Raw genomic sequence first — 17,503 nt, forward strand, 5'->3', positions numbered from 1 at the left:
GCACAGCAGTTACAGAGATAATCTTGAGCACTTAAACCCGCCATTAATTCCATTACATTCCTTCCTACAGAAAGCATTAACCTAGCTTAATAAAGCGGAGTGCCTTTGAGTCATCTTCAGATACACCCAAGATGGCTACAGCTGATGTGGAACTTTCTGTTAGTGATGGGCAGATGTGGCTTCATGAACCATTTTATTTATTTTGTGAGCCAACTAGATGGAGCTCAATGAATGTTGAGTCAGTGTGTTTTCAACCCTATGTTGAACAAAGAACACCATCTAGTGGGCTCATATATAACTAATAACCCATAACTTTGGGTTTTATATAGCTTCATGAAGCCTCACTTGCCCATCACTACATCACTCATGTTCATCTGATAATACTGATCTGAGTCACTTTGAGAATAATGTGTGTCACTGGTTATAATGAAGCCTCATTTGCCCGTCACTCATCTCTGCACACTGTAGTCTGTTAGCGTTTGTCCGTCGCTTAGTGCTATGTTACGAGTTTGATTCCTAAATCACATTTGTGAGTCAGGCTAGTTATCATCATGTCTTTAGTTCGGACTAAAGTTAAACTTAAAAATAAAAAAAAACCACATTTTTCCAGTATGGTCCACTCCTCAACTGTATAGCCTATATAAATAAATCTCAGACACACTTGCTCTACGTAGTTACTGTTGCTAAGCTATGATTGGACAATCGTGTGTGAGTTTAGCAAATGATCAGTAGTGTACAGTTCTGAAAACTCAGTGCCAGGGGGAGTAATTACAGAGACAATAGAAACAGCTTCAGAGAGTTATTGTGTCTGAGCAGCATGAACATGAACATGGTCCAGACTTGTTACTAGTCCATCTCCAACAAGCCCTGTGAGTCGTACCAAGTCACTGAATCTCTTGATTAGGAGAACATACAGATGAACGTCTCTGTGCCACTTTCTGGAATGATCTTATCTGTTAAACTAACACTTTTTTGAGGAAAACATTGATGAAATTGCAGCACATCTGCTAGATTAAAGTCCTTCCATACTCTCTCCATGATTGTACGACACAGAGCAGTGTTCACCCTGCCGTTGAACTGTGTGATGCACAGGCCTCTCTCCAGTTCTGTGGTTTCTGATTTGGTGTGATTTGCACAAACAAACATGCCAAGAGGCAAGGCAGCTTAGCTCAGTCCTGGACGCAGCGCCCGGCCTGCTCTGCCAACACTCTGGTTCCTGCTCATGCACATTGGTCCTGAAACGATGGCTAGGACTGGGAATGGTGTCCCCAGTGGGGTGTTTGAATAAACTACAAAATAAGGGGTTCGTTGTGTGACGGATGATTCTCTGTAGAAAATATGCCACTGAAGAGTTATTCCATTTTTTTTTTTTTGTAAAAATATAACACTTTGCAAATATTCTGCTGACGTAAAAGGAAAAAATCTGAGAATGTGATTATGCTGCATCTACAATACTGCTCTTTTGTTCACCATTTGAAAAACTCTGCGCAGGCAGAAGTATAATGCAAGAGCCAAAAAGAAAGCCTGTAAAGACTTTGATGATCCGCCTCAATTAACTCCAGACTGACATTTTGCTCTGACATCTTTTTCAGAGACATGAAGAAAGCTCAGAGCTCTGGCTTTCCAACCAGGTAGAGTGATCTCCGTTTCATGTGTCATGGTCTATAAGCATGTGCTCCAGTTATGTAGTTTCACTTGATCAGTGATCAAGTATCCTTCAATTATGCAACATAAAGGCATGTTACCAATGTTCCTCTTCATTCTCCTATTTCTACAAACACCCATCTCATACTCTGTACAAGGTTCTATCCATCATCGAAATCCTACAGCTGATGATGATACAAACACAGGATGTGTAGCACTCTTCAGCAGATGAAAACGTGATAGAAGCAGGGACCTGTGCTGTCCCTAGAGTCATTGAATTGCTTTTGCTGTATTATGGCAAGTTATCAAATCAAAGCAGCTCCCATTTAAATCAGTGTTTCCATTCAATCCGAGGAATTTGCAAAATTACAGCACATACTGAGGTTTTTATAATGCTCTCACTATAAGAAACTATTCAAATAACCTTTTCTTTTAGAGATGGACTTCAGGAAAGCACACATCAAGCTCTTTGTGTAGTAATGTTAACTGAGTCATGGTCATTCAATAACCTGGCATTAATTAAAAGCCAGCAAGGCCAAAACACAACAGTATACCACAGGTTCCATTCAGAAGTGGCTCTGTTTATTTTCATTCTTCCAAAGGAAAGAGTGCAGTCTACTCGCAGCTTTAGTGATTTGTAGTGTGTTATTTTTTACTTGGGAGGCAGAGATGGAGGCAGAGAAGAGAACGTTTCTGGCAGGATTTGATCATATAGCCCTGCAGCTGTACATGTTTGGCTGTAGCAGTGGGTAATTTAAGCACTTGACAATCTTGGCTAGCAGAGCTGCTGTTCATTGTTAAGGTGCTAATCTGTGAGATGCTCATTTGCTGACTGTGAGCTTGTGTCAGTGCAGAGAGAAGACCTTTGCTAATGGATTTTGAAGATTGTCCCAAATGCTAAAGGCTCATTCTGGTCAAACTCTCTCCATCTGAGACAGATCGTGTTTGTGTTACTCAGTGAGATATTTATTCAGTGTGGGTTTCACAAATTTTAACTTGATGAACTAAATGTACACTACTCAGTTAGCAGGCAACCCCACTTTTAAGTGGAGTGAGGGTGGAGGACAGGGGGTGTTCAGGGGGAGATGGCAGGCCAACAGTAGATGTCACATAGATGTGGTGTACATCATCTGACAACTGGAGCCTGATGATTCGTCAATGAAGATGCAGCTCAGCAATGTGTGTCAAGTTCTTCTAATCCTAAAAATGTAGTAAATGTCTTTTGGCTAGGTGACTATTCAATGTTGAAAGTGTATGTGTGTTTAGAAAATTATGATGCAAGTATATGATGTCCGTTCTCATGTTCATGAGAAACCTACCTAGGAAAGCCATCTCTGCTCATCATCTGCTCTGAATGGTCTAGGTCTGCAGTTTGCGTTTGTAAAGTTTAATGAGACTGTGATTATACTAGAGGTCACAACAGCTCATTTTATACAGTAAGCGCAAGTTTCAAAGAGATGCCCTCACTACAATGATGGTTACTATGGAGATTAACGACAGCACGCATGAATAAAACTGGGCTCACTGAATCCACAAGAGTCTTTACTTTACAGTCAGACCCAATTTATGACATTCAACACTGTTTATGGACCCCAGTATGCAGGAATATTTAAATACACCATGTCAGAATCATAGACTGTGTAAAAAAATGGACACAGGGGGCGGCTGGTGGCTGAGTGGTTAGAGCAGTCGCCCCATGTAAAGAGGCTGAAGGTCCTCCAGGCAGCGGCCTTTGTGGTAGGTAGTTTCAGGTAGTGCACTTCTCTCTGCTGATCAGGCTAACTACCCATATCCCTTCCCTGTTAAGTTTTCATCCACTGTTATGGATTAATGCAAAATAGACATTAATTCATATAAAAATTATGCTCCATGCCTTTTCACAACAGTAAATAGAAAAAATTAGATAAAGATATGGTTAGAAAAGTGAGTCTTGTCCAATTTTACACTAAGACTTTTAAGATAATGTGCTGATCTGTGAAAAAGGAGAGTGATGCTGTGGATTTTCTGCATATTTCCTTTCTGCAGAACCAAGAACCCGTGTTCTCCAAAGATGGCAGCAGATTCTTCCTGACTGTCCCGGTCAAACAAGGAGGACGTGGAGAGTTTCATCACATCGCCATGTTCACCACACAGGTGAAGGTCCAGTTTATTGGCACTTATACTAAGTTCATAAGGCGTACACAGTTTTGACTCCCAAAGGATGATGTTATGTAGCCACAGCTGCTGCAATAGAGCTGTTTTATGTCATGTTCAGCCAACTGTATACTCTTGAATAGTTGAGCAAAAAAATTGAAGACATTACTAACAGCAGCCTTTATTTGTAGTTATTGAACCATTATTTAGATGTTGCCGAAATCAAGAAATTTCTTGCAGGAGATTTCTGATACTTTCCTCCTCAACAGTATAGGTCCGTCCAATGAAATTAGCCTGTTGTCAGTAACACAGATACTAAAACATGTCCATCTGTATCCAAAGAAATACTGTTGGAATACAATGTTGTTGATTAAATAAAGATTTAATAATAATAATAGCGTAACTGCATATAACTTTGGGAGACATTACATGTGAAAAGAGTAATATTTTAACTAAACGATATCACCATGAAACTTCCCCAGTTTATTACGTAGATTTTTTATTACGAGTTTTGTGAAATTGGATGTTTAAATATGTGCGAGGCATTACCTTATGAATTTTGCACATATTTCCAGAACAGTAATGTGAACTTTGGATGAAGCCAGGTTCACAATTCTTGTTTCATTTTGCTGAACTATTACAGTCAAATGAATGAAACTGGAAGGTTGTGTGTATGTAAGTGCTTCTGAAGTGGAGATTTCTGGCTCAGTAAGAAAAAAAAACATTAGAGAGGAAACTAGCTTTAAAGATATGCACTATTAAATTCCATACATTTTGTAAGGCACTACAGATCAATAGGGTTACATTTTAAATAACAGATATCACCATGAAACTTCCCCAGTTGAATGCAACATTTAAAAATGCTAGCTATTGAATTGTTGTTATTGTTGAATTCAGGAGAAATCTACAGACACAAACAGACAAAGTGTAGTAAAATAAACACCTTAATGTGTGTTTTTGATGTTTTCTTTCCACTAGTCTGAAGACGCATGGCACCATAGCAACGATTGTATTTGTTTGTGTGGAGGTAGTGTGTAAGAGGTCTTGTTGCTGTAGATCATATTAAGTCATAAAGCTCCTGGACAAGCATGTACTTTTTCAACTCTGTTTGCATTGCCTATACCCATTTTCTCTTTGCAATCTGATGGTTTGTTACACAGAACCATCTCAGAAGGTGTCAATAGAGGGCAGGTGCTTTCAAAACATACCTAGCAGGTGAATGGATGAACCATCTGTATATGAAACTTTGGCCAAAGTCAGTTTGGAGAAGAGGGAAAAATTCCATCCCGAACAGCCTTCAGTGTCGTGCTATTGCAGCATCTCAGCATCTCTGCTAACCCTTCCAGCAGCCACCATTGTTGTTTTAAACGCAGCAGCCACCTCCTCTGTGTGATCATCACCCTCTGCTCGCCGCTCCCCCGTCCCCCTCAAGTGCCAGTAGCACAAACACATTACTTGGAGTCTGACAATATGGATTTTCATATAACATGTGAACGCGATTCTCATTTGATCTTGTGATATCTCGAGAATTTGTTTGCTGTTCAAGGTAAATCACTTGCATCGTCTGTATGCAGTCACATAATATCTACAACTCGCTTTGCGTTCAGTCTGAACACACCTTTAGGTGCACAACATATCTCATCAATGGTGGATGAGGACAGCCGGTTTTGCAGCAATAATGCTACTTCCACCTACATACACATTGGCCATCATTACAGACCTAGACTTTGACACAATGGCTGATGCTGCTGTTTATCAGGAACGGACAGTTTCCTATATACAGCATTCAAAGAGGCCTGAGCATACAGTAGCAAAATGATGAGATGTTTAAACAAATGACCAATGCTCATCTTCTTTTGATTCTCTCAGTTCAGAGCAGATCAAAATGAAGTCCGACATCTGACATCAGGCAACTGGGAGGTGACCAAGATCATTGCCTATGATGAGAACACCGACAACCTGTGAGTCTGCATCTCTTAGTCAAAACAGTATGGATAAACTAGATTTCTCTTATTAACTATGTCTACTGATGAGTCACATTTAGGAAGTGCATACCACACTGTACACAAGTGTGTGGTTTCCTAATCAAATGTATGACTTCAGCATAGAGAAAGAGATGATAAAGTTCAGTGTTTCATTTGGCATGTCTGTTTGCTTTTCTTGTTTGCAGTTATTTTCTCAGCACCGAGGGTTCACCGCGAAGAAGGCAACTTTTCAGGTTTGTTTTGAGCTAGCTGCTATACAGTACTTGCCTATGAAAGAAACTTTTTGAGTTTGCTCAGTATTTCTTTCATTGAAAAAAAAATGTGTAATAGTAAATATACGCACATTACATTTACCACCATTATAAGTACAATGGATTTACAGTCATATTATATCTGATATATTATATCCTCTGTACCATAAAGCTCCAATGTGACCACCTCAACACAAAAATACATAACACAACCTTTGCACTGGGTGACTTATCCTTTCATTATAATAAATACAGCCATCATATATTATTCTGAAATCATTTGGCAACTGGACTATCGATTTCTCATAGTAACTGTGGATCAGGCAGACATCACTGAGCATGCTCAGAAACACAGCTACTTTTTTTTTTTTTACTGCTTTAAGTTTTCTGGATCAGAAAATATTGGGGTAAAAATGATCTAAACAATTAATTTTCTGTCAGTTCACTTATCATAGAGGAACCCACAACAAGTTGTGTTGGTTTTGGTCTCTTCAGGGGGGTCGTTTGACCACGTTAAGAAGATGAAGTAATGCCAGCGTTACCCTCCATCTTTCACTCAAAAAGTGTTTTACCCCTTGTCTTACTTTCCTGATTTATTGTCTTCTCTCCTCAGTGTTAAAACTGTGGGCCTGTTCCCACGGCGGTGTTTGACATGCGAGCTAAATAAAGCTCACTGTCTGTACTTCGATGCTGACATCAGCCCCACAAACCAGTACATTATCCTCAGCTGTAAAGGTAGGCCCTCTAACATCTTCATTTAAAGCTCTTCCTGGTAAAGTTAGAGCGTCTTTAGCTTTCATGTTAGCCCTGTTTCCATTCCCATGTTTTAAGCGCATTTTGAAGTATCGCATTTGAAAAATTGTATGGGAATTGCAAAATTCAATGAAACTTCCTCTGTTGTGCAAAAAAGTTTTACAATCACTTGAAGGGATTATTGGCTCAGTCAAAAAAGAGCTGATGCACTGAATGGGATATTAAAATGCCTTTGCTAATCATGAATGATCAGCTGTTTCTGGTTTTGGTGTCTTCGGATATTCCCATAACTCATCTCCAGTGAAGGGATACCAGCTTAAATTAATAAAAAATTAAAGACACCATGTGTTAGGAAGGACTAAGAACAGTCTGGAATATAGAAACACCACCCTGATCAGTTCTGCACCTCTGTACCACTCTCACTATATATGTGTTATATCAGTGAGAGAAAACAAAATAAAGACAAGCAAGATGGCAATATCATGAAATTGCAATGGCAATTGAAGCACATTTATGAAAAACCAGCAGCAAAAGTGACAAACATCAACTTTTACAGTTCTAAATTAATCTGCCAAGAAAGTCAGCCTTACATGGAGGAATAACTCTGTGGATTCTGCCAGTTTCCTGTTGAGGTGAGCGTCCAGGTATGGCAAAGCGGTTGGTCCTTTTGTCCCAATGCTCCTCAGCAGAAGGGACATGTCCTTGTTCTTCCTGAACATCTGGACTGTGGGCTGGCCATTTCATTGTTGCAATATTCTTAGCTTCAGATTTTGTGAAACTGTACTGTACGCTTTGAGCATAGTGAATGATTCACTCCGATCATATATAAATAAAGCTAATATACACATGTACTGCTAGAGCTGCTGCCACCGCGACCCGACCCGGTATAGCGGTTGAAGATGAGATGAGATGAGATGATATACACATGTAGTCATTAAAACACACTGGACTGCCCTAAACTTGAATAACCTCAGCTTTTACCTTTTACCAGTCAAAAAAAATGACAAAAGGTTCAGTTTGGTGACATTGTGAAGTTGTGTTCATTGCAGTCAGCTTCTCCTGGTTAGGATTCCTTCAGTGTTCATCATTCAGGAGGTTTTAGCTGCAGAGGTCTCCTCCTCTCCAAACAAACCGACCTGCTCATTCAAACTGGTAAAAAATAGTAAATAACGCAGTTTCACGTTTAAAAATTGGTGTTTTTTTTGTTGGACAAAGGACATCCCTGAAGGGCTGCGAGCAGAGCTGCTGCTAACATTTACTCAGCTTGTTTCTCTGATAACTTTAAATCCAGACGTCTAATGACTAAAATGCTTCATCTGGTTCAAATATAATTTAAAACATCTGAGGTCTAAAAAGTCAATTTATGAAGCCTCTAGCAGACACTGCACTTAAACATGCACAAATGGGAAGAAACATTCCCAGGCAAACAAATGTAACAGAGCCTTATCATGAATAAAATCACGCATTTCTAAGGTTTGAACATTGTTTGAAATATTTCAATGAAAATGTACATGTTGTATCTTCATACTGTAGATGACACAATGCTTGTATGTATCAAAAAAATCTTTTAAATTGGGTATCTTCATGTGCTTTATGTTCCTAATTTATTCAGGCATTTCCTTTCTGAGATCATCTGGCAGATGTCAGGCTTTGCCTGTTGTCAAATGCTCGGTTTTAAATTCATCTCAGTTCATCAGTTCCAAATGAGAGGCATAAATTGAACAATTAGCCACTCTATTGTACATAATTACTCTGAGGTAGCGTTATTGGGCAGCATGCAGCTTATTTAATCGAGGGTAACTCTTTATATTGTTTGTGGTTTCAATTTATTTTGAGCAGATGAGTGCTTCATGCTCAAAAGCATTGGCGTGGTGATTTATTGGACAATAACGCTGTTCCCTTTCCCACAAGCAATAAAAGTGATGGAAAAAGCTTGCTGTCTTTTGAGGGCCAAGTTCACGTAACCCCAACAAGTTTGTCCTGACACCTGTTTTCATTAGGTGAAGCACTAGCCCTTTAATTTCACTCATAAAGTGGGTTAGGTACATACACATAATGAAACCATTTCTCTGTGTGACACAAGCGAGTGTAGTAATGAATGCAAAGGTCAAAGCTGAAGCAGCCAACCAACAGTAAGTCCAAGAGAGGAAAGCTACAGCTTGTGTTTCAGAAAGACACAGACAGTAGAGCAGGAGGAGTGTGTGTGTGTGTGTGTGTGTGTGTGTGTGTGTGTGTGTGTGTGTGTGTGTGTGTGTGTATGTGTGTGTGTGTGTGCGGCTACCCAGGGAGCAATGCAGCTGAGTTATTCAGCTAACCTACCATCTTATTGACCTCTGACTAATTATTTTACAACAAAATGTTAAAAAGAACTGAATTCGACAGTCTGAGGCTATTAGGGAGGCAATGTGAGTGACCTTTAACCCCTGATTGATAGAGGTAAGGTAGGTGACCAGACAAGTCCAGAAAACAAGGAGCCTGCCTGCATCCGACTCTGTGTAGCTGCTTTAGAGAAACAATTTTGTCACACAGAACAATAGCATTTACAATGTTTAAGACTGCCACAGTTTTTACTTGGTCATTTTTTGGTCACTCATTGCATGGCACACAAGATGATTCAGTGAGAATGACAAAATAACAGGATAGTGTTTTGATGACAGTCATAAGCTTTTGTTTTTCCTTTCAGGTCCTGGAGCGCCTACAGTGATCTTACACAGCCTCAATAATTCAAGTAAGGACTCCATTTAGTCTTGTGGAAATAACTGGTATCAGATAACCATCTTGAAGTTCCCATATTCTGCTCATTTTCAGGTTCATACTTGTATTTTGGAGTTTTACTAGAACATGTTTACATGCTTTAATGCTGAATATACACATTTTCTCTTTAAGAAAAAAAAGCCAGTCTGCTCTGATTGGTCAGCCTTTCCTGCCCTCTGCATCTCTGCACCGTCATTACAGCCGGATGACTCTAACGACTGTAGCCGCACTTTCAACCTATATAGTACAGTTGTGACATCACAGCCGTACAGAAGTCCTGGCGGCTCGTCTAAAGACACAACTTCTGAATACGGGCTGTGTGTATTTCTCTGTGTATTGAGAGTTTTGATACTTTCACAGTATTTATATAGCACCTTCACCTGCTTTATCATCAAAAGAGACATGGAGATCTCACTTTTTTAACCATGGGTCCTTTAATAGAATAGAATAGAATAGAAATACTTTAATGATCCCAGAAATTAAACACTAATTCAAAGATATTTCAACCTTTTGGGGAAATGAGGACTCGCAAAACAGCGAGCAAGCTGTGTGAACTTCTGCAGCTTTCCAAATAAACATGATTGTACATGAATCATTTAATTTAATTTTGAGGCTTGTCTCCGAGTCTGGATGGAAGTAAAGGCAGAAAGACACCGCCTGATAGAGGCTATAGCTGCTGAAACAGGTCCGACAGCTAGAACAACTTGTAAAGAAGGGATGTGTTGGGGTCGAGTTCAGGTTGTTGAATAAGGTTTTAAAACTAGATGTTGCCTTTCCAGACATGAAGTCATGTCATTTGTTTGAGGGTATGAGTGGCTGATTTTGTGATTGTCATGATGGGGTTGCTGAAGCCAAGGTTTAAGTCTATTAGAATGTAGTCAAGGCTATAGATGAATGCAGGTGGATGAGTTGTCTTTTTTGAAACTGGCCTTCTGTCTGAGCCAACAGTAAAAGAAACGACTGCACGAGCTTCATTTCAGTCAACAAGGCATTCAAATCTGGATTACTTCCTCCTTTTACCACAACTATGACTTCAGACACATGCTACACACATGTTGTTGCAATCACTCTCAGCAAACACATGCTTCTTCCTGTTATCCATACCCGTATGTCTTTCAGTAGAACCCCCACCCCACCCCCCACCACCCCCACCCCCCATGCCATTCCAAAAAAAAGTCAACAGCTGTGCTGCAGAAAAAGTAAGCAATTTGCCCAGGGTTATTTGGATAGGCCCTCCATCCACAGCTGGGAACTCAGGGCCCCTGGCGGGTTCATAATGAGGCATCTATTGATTTTGGCTTTTCCATTAGAAGTGCTGGCTGAATTCCATTTTATTTAGCCGCTTCTCAGATGGCTTGGATGAAAAAAAATAGCCAAACCAGAGCTTCATTGTTTATTACATGTGGAGAAAATACCGGAGAATAGAATGAGCAAGCTGCTGTGTGTAAAATGTCTTCTGGGAATCTAACCTTTTCATTGTATTCATGATTCAAGAGCTCAGTCTATAGATGGATTTCCATCAAAAGTGAATTATTTGTTCCGTCATAGTCTGTTTATTCTTTACAATCCTGATTATCTGCTTCAAGGGATGTGCCATTATGTGTGTGACTATGTGACTTGTGAGCGGTCAGCATGGTGGTGCCTTTCCGTTGACTCTGCCACCTCATTTCCGCTTTTCGCTTGTAAACTGGAATTTTGGTACTTTTAAACATGGACCATATTTCTCCATGTTTTTCTGTGTAAGTGACTTAAGGCAAATCAAATTGAAATTGATCCAATTTTCAGCTTGAGCGCTACTGTGAACCAGGCTACAGTGTAATTAAACGGGGCACCTGTGCACCAACAATATATGTCCACTAAAAGTATTCGATGTTCTACTGATTTTTACACAGATTGTTATCATCAGTGTCGGAGTGGATTTTGGAAAGATGGTGAAGTTGCTGTTCTCCTGCCATGCTTTGGTGTGTAGCTACGGATGCAGGTCAACACAGTAACTTTAGCTAATAGCATAAGCCTGCCTCCACTCTGTGTGCAGCCAGTGTCTCCATCCTTGATGAAAATGTTTCTTTGGTAGGATGTCTTCTTATCTTTGTCTGGCAGTAGTGTCCTGGTCAAACTGCAGAGTTGTTGATCCATTAGGAGCAGTGTATCCAGAATACCCACAACTTCTGTCTGTCTGTATCCGAAGGGAATGTTAGTCTATGAGAGCTGTGTGAAATGAAGCTGGAAATTCCTCTTTAGTGCTTGGTCCTGCATCCCTCAGTTAATACGTTCTTTCAACTGTCAAAGTCAAGTTTAAGCTCTGACATTATGCAGCAGAATCTCCTCTGCTTTGTCAGGATTGGAAAAGCAAAGGACACAAACTAAATAAACAAGGGCAACCATAAACACTGTGCCTCATACAAGAACATTTTCGTATTCTTATCTTAACCTTCTCTTTTTTTGTGTGTGCCACGTCAGATTCAGCATGATGAATGCCACCTGTGCATGAATGATAAAAATCGTAAATTAGCATAAGTAACACCCCAATAATACCATATAAAGCTATGTGTCCTAAAATGTTGGATTACTCCTAGGATAGGTCTTCACTTGTTTGTACCTAAAAGAAAATTCAAAATATGAGAAAATTGGTAAATACAGAAAGTTCTCCTATAGAACGTGTACAAGACACTTAAGAACAAATCTGTTTGTACGAGTGGTTCTCGCAAGAGGCCCACTGTGAGTACTCAAAATAAAACAGGAAAGAGAAATGACAGAAACTGAAAGTTAGCCTCTGGCCCTCACTTCTCCTCGGAGGCTAGTTGTCCAGATTAGCATGCTAACTCCATCATCTGGACCTGGACTGTGGCCATTTGTGTGGTGGTTACTAAAGGTGACAAGATGGTTTGTGCTTCGAACAATGGGAGTTCCTGCACTTGACTCTGCTAGAGACTGACCTCCTGTGTCTCTACTTGTGCCCGTTACAAAATTTAAAAATCCTCTCGTTCCCTCCCGGTCCCTCCAAAAAAATCTTCAACATTTTATTTCCCTTTATTTAACCACTTTCTAAAGATGAGGCAGAGCTATAAATAATGGTGTCATCTGCATAAAAATGAAATTTTGTATTTGTGACATTACAACAAAAATTATTAATATATATAGACTCAACAAAAATATAGACGCAGCACTTTTGTTTTTGCTCCCATTTTTCATGAGATGGACTTAAAGATCTAAAATTCATACCAGATACACAATATTACCATTTCTCTCAAACATTGTTCACAAATCTGTCTAAATGTGTGATAGTGAGCACTTCTGCTTTACTGAGATAATCCATCCCACCTCACAGGTGTGCCACATCCAGATGCTGATCTGACATCATGATTAGTGCACAGGTGTGCCTTAGACTGTCCACAATTAAAGGCCACCCTGAAATGTACAGTACATTTTTTTGCTTTATTGGGGGTCTGGGGACTAAGAACCAGTCAGTATCTGGTGTGACCACCATTTGCCTCATGCAGTGCAACACATCTCCTTCGCATAGAGTTTATCAGATTGTCAATTGTGGCCTGTGGAATATTGGTCCACTCCTCTTCAATGGCTGTGCAAAGTTGCTGGATATTAGTGGGAACTGGTACACGCTGTCGTATACGCCGGTCAAGAGCATCCCAAACATGCTCAATGGGTGACATGTCCGGTGAGTATGCTGGCCATGCATGAAGTGGGACATTTTCAGCTTCCAAGAATTGTGTACAGATCCTTGCAACATGGGGCCGTGCATTATCTCATGCATGTATGGCACAACAATGGGCCTCAGGATCTCATCACGGTATCTCTGTGCATTCAGAAGGCCATTAATAAAATGCACCTGTGTTCTTCGTCCATAACAGATGCCTGCCCATACCATAACCCCACCACCACCATGGGCCACTCGATCCACAACATTGACATCAGCAAAGCGCTCACCCACACGACACCAAAAACGCTGTCTGCCATCTGCCCTGAACAATGTAAATCGAGATTCATCCGTGAAGAGAACACCTCTCCAACGTGCCAGACGCCATTGAATGTGAGCATTTGCCCACTCAAGTCTGTTACGGTGACGAGCTGGAGTCAGGTCAAGACCCCGATGAGGGCGACGAGCATGCAGTTGAGCTTCCCTGAGACGGTTTCTGAAATTGTTTGGTTATGCAAACCAATTGTTTCAGCAGCTGTCTCAGTGGCTGGTCTCAGACGATCTTGAAGGTGAACCTGCTGGATGTGGAGGTCCTGGGCTGGTGTGGTTACACATGGTCTGCGGTTGTGAGGCCGGTTGGATGTACTGCCATATTCTCTGAAACGCCTTTGGAGACGGCTTATGGTGGAGAAATGAACATTCAATGCACGAGCAACAGATCTGGTTGACATTCCTGCTGTCAGCATGCCAATTGCACGCTCCCTCAATGCTTGTGGCATCTGTGGCATTTTGCTGTGAGACAAAACTGCACATTTCAGGGTGGCCTTTTATTGTGGACAGTCTAAGGCACACCTGTGCACTAATCATGATGTCAGATCAGCATCTGGATGTGGCACCCCTTCGAGGTGGGGTGGATTATCTCAGCAAAGCAGAAGTGCTCATTATCACACATTTAGACAGATTTGTGAACAATAATTGAGAGAAATGGTAATATTGTGTATCTGGAATGAATTTTAGATCTTTAAGTCCATCTCATGAAAAATGCGAGCAAAAACAAAAGTGTTGCGTTTATATTTTTGTTGAGTGTATATAAAATAAAATAGGTCCCAAAATGGACCCTTGGGGAACACCATTTTGTATAGTCATGAAGTCAAAAAATAAACCGTCAATTTAGACACATTGGGCCTCATTTATCATACTTGCGTGAAAACGGGCGCAGATCTGAGCGCAGAATTGGTCGTAGGAAAGGACCCACGTGTGATTTATGAAACATTCATATCGGACCAATCTCAGCGTACGAATGAGCGGGCCTTGATAAATGCGGCGGCTGAATTCGATCGTCTTTAACATGTTACGCCCTTAAATATTCCTGGTTTGGAGGCCTCGCCCACTGAGGTCAAACATGGAGAGAAGGAACGCAGGTTAGAAAAGAAACTTTCCAGACACAGAGATCGGCATCCTGACATCCGAGATGGAGCAAAATAAAGCTGAGCTTCTTGGCAGTCTTAAGAGTGGAATAAAAGGGGCCCATAAAAATGCTTCATAAGAATAACGGAGGAAGTCAAACCGAGGCAGCGCTCCACTTAGGCCCGTGTGCACCTGTGCGCACTGTTTGACAGGTGTGCCGTATTCAGCACCCCTGCCCTGAAATGCACCCCCTCGCATTATAGGTGATATTCTGGATCAGAAGGCTGTTGTTTCCACCTATAAGAGTAGTTTATTTACTACTCTACCGCACAACACCGGCGCTACTGGCGGGTTATTAGGTATTCCGTAAGAGGATACCTTTGTCATCTAGAAGAACCACACCAAGATGTTAATCATCTGATACCTTGTTTGATTTAATACAATTTATCGAGGGTAGCCACTTACCGAGGAGATGACTTTGGCTCTGCAGTGCGTCTTGCTGCAGCCGCGCGCCAACACATTCATTCATTAATTCAATGTCGGGGTCGCGGGGTGTTGGAGCCGAGCTGTTTTGAAATTTAAAAGAATCGTGTGTGTGTCCGGCCACCTGACCACCTGGCCACCACGTTTAAAAGCGACAGCTTGGCATCACAAATCACCTGTACATTTATCGAGTGGTAGTTTTGGCGATTGATGAATGCGTAATCATTCATGGATGGTGCCTTCAGAAGCACATGAGTACAATCAATCGCTCCAACCACAATTTTTATTTTTTTTATTCGTTTTAAGAATCCGTTTTGATCTGTTCTTAATATGTGACTGCTTATGCTTAATGACAGCTGAGGTTTGTTAATTATTTTCAGCCAGATTTTGCTGTGCTGCACCGCAAATACACAGGCTGAAATGTGCGTACACGACCTCAGACCAGATGTGAGATTTGATCATAGCTCACGCTCACGCTCACGTCCATATTGATAAATGCCGACGTTCGCCAGGAAATGGTCGTACGCACGTTTTTCTGCCGTACGTTCGTTTGATAAATGAGGCCCATTGTGTCAAACCATTTAACGGTTTTAGAGGCCATTCCTAAGTTAACAAGCTTCTAAAATAGAACAGAGTGGTCGACTGTGTCAAAAGCTTTGGATAAGTCTAAAAATAATGCAGCACAATGCTCTTTCTCATCAATTGCATTTATAATATAATTTAAAACCTTCATTGAAGCAGTGATAGTACTGTGTTTTTTTCTAAAACCAGATTGTAAGTAATTTACAATGCCATTACTCGATAAAAACTCCTTTAATTCATTACTAACTAGTCCTTCCAAAATCTTAGCAAGCACTGAGAGTTTAGATATAGGTCTGTAACTATTAGGGTTTGCACAATCACCACCTTTCAGAAGGGGGACAACATGTGCAGACTTCCAGACTTAAAATATTTTACCACTTACTATGGGCAGGTTAAAAATATGTGTCAATGGCTCTGCTATAATCTGAGCAGTGAGATGTAACAAATGAGGATCTAATCCATCTGGACCAGTAGGTTTCTCAGTGTTTATCCATTTTAGAGCCTCACGTACCTAGCTTATTTCAATAGGAGCAAAATCAAAGTCAAGATGCATCTTTTGTTCATTGGTTGAAGAGTTTAGAGTTATTTTCAGTGGCCTTTCCTTTTCAAACAACAACCCAGAGTCGATAAAATGCTGATTTAGAGCAGTTAGCATGTTAGTTTTGTTCGTAATAATTTTATTTTCTAACTTTATTGTGGAAACACATTGTTACTTATGCCAGAAGACATAGACTTAAAAACCTTCCAAAACTTAGAAGGATTATTTATGTCAGACATTCCTTGGTATAAAAGTCAGATTTAGCTTTACGAGTTAAGGAAATACATCTATTCCTCAGGTACCGAAAATATGTCCAATCCGATGGACTTTTAGACTTCCTTGCAGTTGCCCATGCAAGATTTCGCTCATGAATTTTGTCAGAAAGTTCATCAGTGAACGACAGATTGTCACGACCTTTGACCTTGTGTTTTCTGAGAGGAGCATGCTTATTAGTAATATCCACGAAAAGTGATTTTAAATAAGAAAAGGCAATTTCAGGGTCTGGCATTACAACTAATTTTGCGCAGTCACATAAATAAAAATCATGCAATAATGATAGCTCATTAAAATATTTAAAAGTCCTTTTGGTTATAATACGTGGCTTTTGTTTAGGAAGTTTTATATCCCTAACTTCTGCAATTACACAGTGAGCACTAATGTCATTCACAAAGACAGCAGTTGCTTTATATTTTTCTGGTGCACTTGTTATGAACAAGTCAAGGAGTGATGAATTTTCGGGGTGTCTAAGATTAGGTCTTCAATTCTATGATTTGTGTCAAGTATGCTGCATCACAGAAATATTTAAAAGGATCTGAGACTAGGGAAAACCAGTCCCAGTTTAGATTTCCCATGAAAACTCGCTCATTATGTTTAACATTAGCTAAAGACTCTGATAATGAGGACAATGTATCTTTTGATGCTGCCATTGACATTGACTCCCAATACCCTTTATCTAGTAGCATGTTCTGTTAGCCTAGCTCCCAGACGGTGATGCTAATTCAGTATACGTCAGGTATACATCACCCAGATGGACGTATCTCCCTCCCCCCAACATCACATCAATGCCCTTTTTTGGTAAGAGGAAATGAGGCAAAGTCAAATTCTGAAAAGATGGCGGCTCCCAGAGACTTTATCAGTACACCTGTTCAACAAGAACAAACAACTTCATATGTAGAATACATATGAATCTGCTCTGCCAGCACATTCAAATTGTTTTTTCACAATTTTTTAAACAATCAATTTTACGCAATCACAGCACGCTATCTCGGTGCATAGGGAATTGCTACAAGCTGAAACAGAAGCTGTCAGTGTTTAGTCT

General features: G+C 40.4%; 1 protein-coding gene across 1 annotated transcript in view; it reads left to right on the top strand.

Annotated features, from left to right (window-relative positions):
- The window catches only part of dpp10 (dipeptidyl peptidase like 10), a gene marked incomplete at its 3' end in the record, with an annotated part of 154,728 nt that overhangs the window by 123,630 nt on the left and 13,595 nt on the right, over nucleotides 1-17,503 (top strand). Inside the window, exons 12-17 of the mRNA XM_083921935.1 lie at nucleotides 1,593-1,631; nucleotides 3,670-3,777; nucleotides 5,647-5,738; nucleotides 5,948-5,995; nucleotides 6,627-6,748; nucleotides 9,450-9,494. Coding sequence (XP_083778061.1) covers nucleotides 1,593-1,631; nucleotides 3,670-3,777; nucleotides 5,647-5,738; nucleotides 5,948-5,995; nucleotides 6,627-6,748; nucleotides 9,450-9,494 — 454 coding nt within the window. The remainder of the gene's footprint in view (nucleotides 1-1,592; nucleotides 1,632-3,669; nucleotides 3,778-5,646; nucleotides 5,739-5,947; nucleotides 5,996-6,626; nucleotides 6,749-9,449; nucleotides 9,495-17,503) is intronic.

Source organism: Echiichthys vipera (genome assembly GCF_963691815.1).
Source record: "Echiichthys vipera genome assembly, chromosome: 10".
Lineage (NCBI taxonomy): Eukaryota > Metazoa > Chordata > Actinopteri > Perciformes > Trachinidae > Echiichthys > Echiichthys vipera.